This window comes from Sapajus apella, unplaced genomic scaffold, assembly GCF_009761245.1.
Source record: "Sapajus apella isolate SASKATOON/1434 unplaced genomic scaffold, GSC_monkey_1.0 scaffold112, whole genome shotgun sequence".
Classification (NCBI taxonomy): domain Eukaryota; kingdom Metazoa; phylum Chordata; class Mammalia; order Primates; family Cebidae; genus Sapajus; species Sapajus apella.
Window position 1 is genome coordinate 3,321,598 of NW_022437052.1, and position 7,023 is coordinate 3,328,620.

General features: G+C 52.4%; 1 protein-coding gene across 3 annotated transcripts in view; it reads left to right on the forward strand.

Annotated features, from left to right (window-relative positions):
- MAD1L1 (mitotic arrest deficient 1 like 1) overlaps positions 1-7,023 on the forward strand; it is a 501,873-nt gene that overhangs the window by 180,899 nt on the left and 313,951 nt on the right. For all 3 annotated transcript variants that reach the window (XM_032259845.1, XM_032259846.1, XM_032259847.1), the window contains exon 5: positions 4,401-4,487. In XM_032259845.1, the coding sequence (XP_032115736.1) occupies positions 4,401-4,487 (87 nt within the window). The remainder of the gene's footprint in view (positions 1-4,400; positions 4,488-7,023) is intronic.

The following is a 7,023-nucleotide window of genomic DNA, read 5'->3' on the forward strand; positions in this document are numbered from 1 at the left end:
CCATAGAATGTGGAATGAGCAAGTTCAAGGTATTTGGGGTAACCAGTACCTTGAGTATTTATTATTTCCATGTATTGGGAAAAATTCTGGTTCTCTTCTAGCTACTTTGAATTATATGATACATTGTTGTTAACTCTAGTCACCCTACTCTGCTGTGGAACAACTGAATTTATACCTTTCATCTAACTGTATGTTCATACCCATTAACTCACTTGTCTTCACTCAACCTTCCACTCACCCAGCCCTTCCCATCCCTAGTACCTGTTATTCTACTCTCTGCTTTTAAGAGGTGAACGTCCACAGCACCCATGAGTGAGGATCTGCAGAGTTTCTTTCTGTGCCTGACATGGGGACCCCTGTTCCAGCCATGTTGTTACAGATGACAGGCCCTTGTTCTTTCTTATGGCCGAGTAGCATTCCGTTGTGTGCACATCCCCATTTTCTTTAACCATTCCTCTGTTGATGGACGCAGGTTAATTCTGTATCTTTGCTGTCTTTGCCGTGGTAAACATGGGAGTGCAGGTATCTTTTTGATACAGTGATTTCCTCTGAGTAAATACCCAGTGGTGGGATTGCTGGATCATATGGTGTCGTTCTGTTTTTTGCTTTTTGAGAAATCTCCATACTATGTTCCATTGTGGTTGTACTAGTTTACATTCCCTCCAATAGGACATGAGAGTCCCCTTTCCTCGGCATCCTCACCAGCATCTGTCTGGTTTTTTTTGGTCTTTTTAATGGCCATTTAAGCTGGGGTAAGGTGGTATCTCATTGTGGTTTTGATTTGCATTTTCCCTGAGGATTAGTGAATCTGAGCATTTTTTCATATACCTGTTGGCCATTTGCATGCTTTGTTTTGAGAAATGTCTCTTCGCGTCCTTTGCGTACTTTTTGATGGGCTTATTTATGTTTTTAATTGTTGTTATTTGAGTTCCTTTTGAGTTGTATTTTGGATATTAGTCCCTTATTGGCTGAATAGTTGACAGATATTTCCCCCCATTCAAGAGACTGTCTCTTCTCTCTGTTGGTTGTTTTCTTGGCTGTGCAGAAGCTTTTTAGTTTGATATAGTCCCATTTGTCTATTTTTGTTTTTGTTGCCTGCGTTTTTGAGGTCTTAGCTATAAAATCTTTGCCTAGACCGCTGTCCTGAAGTGTTTTCTTTTAGTATTTTTACAGTTTCGGGTCTTAGGTTTCAGCCTGTAATCCACCTCCAGTTGATTTTTTGTATATGGGGTGCACATTTTCTTTTTGATTGACACTGCAGAACAAAGGGCATACAAAATTCTGCAGCTTTTAACATGTTGGTTGACGGTATTACTTGAAGCTTGTTCTCCTCACATCCATGGCAACTTCCAGATACTATATCCGGGGTGCTTGTCCTCTCCTGGCCTCCCAACGCCAGTGTTAAAATGGGCTTGGGTTGCACACCTTAAAACATCGTTCCTGTCTTTCCCACATCCATAAAGTTAACGGTGCAAGGGTTGTCAGGTAATAGCAGTGCAATACACCTGTGTCCTGGGTTTTGGAAATGAGCCTTAAGAAGCCCGGCTGAGCAGGTAGGGGATTCAGCCTGGAGGGGTCATGGCTGGGGCTGAGACCCAGGTTTTCTCCCACAGGTCCATCTCCTTTTCCTTTAAGGATTTCCTGGCCTTCCTTCTGTCTCTGCAAGTAGAGTAGACTGGTGAACCCTGTCATCGAGCTCACTGTGCTTATGCTTTTGAGTAGAAGCTGAACCCTGGTCTTGGGCAAGAATGGCCAGACAGGGCTCACGAGTCTTGGTTTAGCCAAAGTAGTGACTGCGGGTTTTTCAGTGCAAGAGGCCGTGAAGGGAAGAATTCCTCCTGGTGCCCCTGCACCCTCCTTCTGCCCATGGGAAGTGTTGGGCACGGCCACCCCTGTGGTTGGAGGTTCTGGAATAGCAAGCCCTGAAGCTTCAGTCCTTCCCATGATAGGGGCCTGGCCGCATGGGGACTGAGAGCCGCAGCTGGGGTCTGGGGTCTTAGGGATGTGGCCAGCAAGTGTCCAGGCTGAGAGCCCATCGCCAATTGTACGTGTCAGTGCTCCCAGTGGCTGACATCTGTGTGGGACCATCCGCCCCAAGGCCTCAGCCTTCTTCCCCAGTGCCAGCTGGCTCTCTGTTCCTGCTTGGGGCAGGACGAGCTCTAGGACACATGCCCCTCAGACAGGGAAGAGCATGTATGGGAGCCACCCAGAAGCAGCCTCCTGCGGAGTCTTTGCGAATGTGGAGCCAGCCTGCTCCCTGGGCTGGTGAGATGGATGCCCCCAGGCTCCAGAGTACTCAGGTTTCTGATGAGGGCCCTCAACGCCACAGTGAGGTGTTGACCCCAATGGCATGAGACAGAGGCCTTCCTGGGTGACATAGGAGGCTTCCTGGTGCATGGGCTGGCCTGGGCTTTACCGCCTGTGGGAGCCCAGCACATCAGAAGGGGGCTGTGTCACTGTCACTTTTCACTTTATTGGAACCGCTCCTGATTTCTCCCTCGTTGCTAAATGGTTGCATTTATCACTGTCTTGGTGTCACTGGGAATTGCAGAGTGTGGTCCAGCTCCCAGCTTTGCTGGGTAGGTTCGTTCCTAGGGGCAAGGAGCCTGTTTCTAAATCAGCATCAAGTGCTCTCGACTCTGCCTTCTGCTCTGCAGGCTGCAGGGAGGCTTCCCCGCAGAGGGAGGTAGAGGCAGTGTGCCCTCTGGTGAGACAGCCATCCTAGCCGGGAGAACCCTGGGGCCTGGTGTTGCCTGGCGGATGCCCCTCCACTGGCCTCCTGCTGTTTCAGGTCAGGGGACATGTGGGGGCTTTGAGGGGTGTGAGACAGGGTGGTCTTGGTGGTTTGGCGGAGCCTGTAGCCTGCTGCCTTTGATCACCCCACCTGCTGCTGGTTCTGAGCACAGGGGCTAGGAGGTGCCGTTGCACATGTGGACATAGGTACTTGATTTGTATTTGTTATAAATAAATTCTTCCCACTGAGTTAGTGCAAATTTACAGGCCCCTTTGACTAACGCAAAACAATTTAAATATCTCATTCAAATGTTTCAGAAAAAATATCTCTTGGCTTCGAAAGGTTTCCTTTCTTTTGTACTGATAATTTTAGCTCCCCGAGGTTGGAAGCTTTGGGAAACTCTGGAGAGAATGGTAACCATGTTCAAGGCCAGTTTCACCTTTCATTACCTTCTTAGAGTTGAGTTTGTTTTTGAAGACCTTTCTGTCATAAATTATTTTCCCATGGAGCTGCTTTCTAACCCCCAGTTTGCCTGTGTGGGAGGATAGGTGGGGTTTCCCAGTGCCAGCTCCTCCTTCTACACCCATTGCTGTCCCCACTAGACATCCAGCAAGGGGCCTATTCCTTGGGTGGGCAGAGGAGGCCTCTCTGAGGGGACCTGGAAGGGAGATCCATCCGAGGCTGCCCTGGGGGCCTGGCTGACATAGTGACTGGGACCTTTCCTTCCAGGGGTGCAGGTGGCCTCCTTGGCCAGTGTCTGGATCCCTGTTGCTCATTCAGTGATGCAGTGCCAGCTTCCAGCGTGGTGCTGGGTGGAGCTCTCACAGCATTGCCCGGCACCTGCTTTCTGTGTGGACCTGTGTGTGGTCCATGACAGGTGAAGAGAAAAACAAGGCACTGCCTCAGGGCTCGAGCTCACATGCCACTTGATCAGTCTAGCCAGGGAGCCTTGGCTTTTGTGTCCCTGGTTGTGAGGCTGGGAACGCTCACACAACACTGGCCTCACTTTGTATGTATGGCTCAGATCCTTGGTGTGTCCTCCTGAGTCCCAGTGTTGAGTTAGAAGATATTGCTCCGGTCCAGCTCAGCTGCTGCTGATCATCGGGGTGCACTTTGAACTTCGAAGTGGCTGTTTCATGTTGGAGTCTGAGCTTCCTCATTTAAAAAGTTGAAAATAGTGAACAACAGGGCTGCTCGGGCATTCACTAAGAATCTAGAATCGTTCTGGAAAGTATAAAGTGCTACACCTGGGGATCTCTGATTTTATTCTTGTTGTTATATGTGGGTCTTCTGAAGGAGAGATGAGAAAAGGAACCTAAAACTCGCTGAACACCTCCCCAGAGCCAGGCGCCTGGTGGGTGCTTTTTAAACATGATTTCATTTCCTCCGAGGAGTGACCCTGTTAGGTGGTGTCTCTGTTTCAACAGGTGAAATAAAATCAGGGCTCATTAAGGTAATCTCCTGGCGTTGCATAGGGGTGGGGGCTGTGGCTGACCCCAGGTCATAGTGAGTGCACGCTACCGTGGACTTGGGTCTGCAGGGTTCGCACATCCTGGGTCCCAGAGCATCAGCTACAGAGGTTGCTTTTGGCCTTCTGTTTCCAATGCAGAATCAGGTTGACTTCCAGGGAACAGCTGGGACTGAGTGTGCCTTCTTTATCCTGCAGGACTCCGGCAGACCTTTCCAGATTCGTGGTGGAGCTGCAGCAGAGGGAGCTTGCCTTGAAGGACAAGAACAGCACCATCACCAGCAGGTAAGCCTGGCTGCCCAGGGCACTTATGAGGATGTATTTGCTTTGGGGAGTTAGGGGCGAGTGAGAGCGTGTGCCCTCCTGGCTCTCTGGGGGATGGCTGTGCTTCACTGTGTGGTTGGTCCTGGTCTGGGATGAGATGGGGGAGCAGGGATTTGAGGGTAGGGCTTGCCCCACGTTTCTATCACTTGCCATGAGCTTCCGTTGAGGCATCACTGTCCATTGTTCTGACAGTGTGCTAAACTGCCATGGGGTCTGGGGGTCGGCCTCCTGTTGTGGGGTCCCTCCTTGGATCAGGAGGTTTCTCGTCTTCCCAGCAGGGTATGGGCTCCCTGTGACCTCATCATCGTGTAGAGACCTGGTCCCTGGGGCAGAAGCGTATGTGCCTGGACTCGTGCCCTCCAGGAGGGCCTGTGGGGATTGTTCCCACGGCCTGGCGCCCTTGACGGCAGGTTACAAAGCTCTTGGGGCGGTTTTAGCAGCTGGCACGTTGTTCCCTAGCTAGCAGGAAATCCAGATGTAGGCAGCTGCCAGGCCTCATCTAGGGCCTGGTTTTAGGTTTCTTGCCTCCTGACAGCAGAAGCGAGGGGACCTTCTCAGCAACCTGTCTCCAGCTCTGATATCCCCTGGTCATCTGCAGTTCAGCTCTGTTCTCATGCTAACTACCCAGAGTCAGTGCAGCCCTGCAGGTTGAAGGCTTGGTCCTCCCCACTTCAGACGCCATGAGTATTGCCCCCTCAGGTTACCCACACTCCTGTCCAACTACAAAGTCGGGGCACCCCGACCTCCTCCTTGGCCTGGTACAGGACTGGGTCAGGGCCAGGCTGTCCCCTGGTACAGGGCTGGGCCAGGGCCCACAGCCTCTGTGGTGCATGTGCACTGTGTGCCCCAGGTATCATCTGGGGCTGCAGGAGACACTCTTGGGACCAGCACCAGATGGGATGCACAAAGGGTGGATGGGGACAGGAGCAGGACACAGATGGATCACACGGCTTCCCTACTGCCAGCCAGAGCGCCCCTAGCTTCCTGGAGAGGGTGGCCACGAAGCCCATGATGAAGGACCCAGTGCCACCCAGAGCTCCTAGTGCATGCCCCGTCACAGCCCTGGAACAGACAGGCATGGCGGGCTGCCACTGCAGAACACGTGGAGATAGCCCATTAGACACAGGCTGGTTCTACGCCTTCTGCCAAAGCCCATTTACATCAAGTGGCGCCAAAGCTGAATGGACATGACAAGGCCTCTGCACATGTCACTGTCAACCTCAGGGGCCCCTTGTGCCAAGAGCAGGCGGTCAGGACGAGCAGGAGACTTGCTGGGAACACACAGCTGAGGCCACGGTCAGTTCAAGGGCGGGTCAGAACCAGCCGTCCCAATGCGCTCTCTCACCCACACAGATCCGTGGCAAATTCCGTCACCTCAACCTCCCAGATGCCCCCATCGCCCAACCTGACCGACCATCACCACTGGCCACACACAGGAGATATCCTGCCCCACGGAGCCCCCTGGAAAACTTAGCCCTGCCATGTCCTTAAGTCTCCCAGAAATTGTTCTTCCCAGTTACCTCAAAAAGTGACAGTAGGACACAGTGCCAGCGATGACAAGGACTAGCTAGAAATTTGCACCCCACATCAGCACCATCCACAGGCTCCACAGAGGTGACTGCACTGAGCCTCACAACCCCCTAGGGGAGTCACCATCACCAGAAAGACTAGCTCAGAGAGCTACTCCTGGTAGAGCCAAATGCAAACATGGGCCCCGGGCACCTAAGCAAGTGGTGGCTTCTCCAGCAGGAGCGCCCTCAGGTACAAGGAGGACACAGCCCAGCACAGATCTTGTGTGCCTTGCTGGTCTCTGGATAGCTCAAGTGCACCACAATTCACAGATGCCAGGTGACAAGGCCTTGTTATGTCCTTGAGAGGATGGCCTAACTGCCTGGGACCACCAGCAGGGGAGACTTATAACTAGTAAGCTGATCTTTACTCTTGGGAGGCGACAGAAAGCTGAGGCAGGAAGAGGCCCAGGAAAACACTGTCTGTGACAGACAACATGGTGATGCCCACTCATCACACCCATTGACTCTCAAGTCCCTTCTGCTTGACAAGGGCCCTCCTCCTCCTGACACTGCCCAGATCCCTGATGGCAGCAGGGGATGAACCAGGCACCCAGAAACACCACGTGGCCAAGTGCTCCAGGACATGCCAGCCTGGTAGCTTCAGGCCAAGGACTCTTCTGCCTAAAGGCAGCAAAGAGGGATCTTCAAAACCAACTGTGGTGATTAGAACCTAGACTAGAGTGCACTTCTGGGAAAGCCTATGCACAGAGGCAGCAGCAGGGTGCCCGGGGAAGACCCCGACCCAAAGAGCTCCATCTGCATCCACGCCACTCAGGGGCTTTCCTCTGTGGACTTCTCGGCCGGCTCTATCTTAAGCCAGCATCGAGGAGGATATCTGGGGCTTCAAACAGGAAAAACAACACCAGATAGGATCCATGACCCAGGGTCTCTGCTAAGGCAGAGAAGAAAGGCCAAAGGCTGGGACA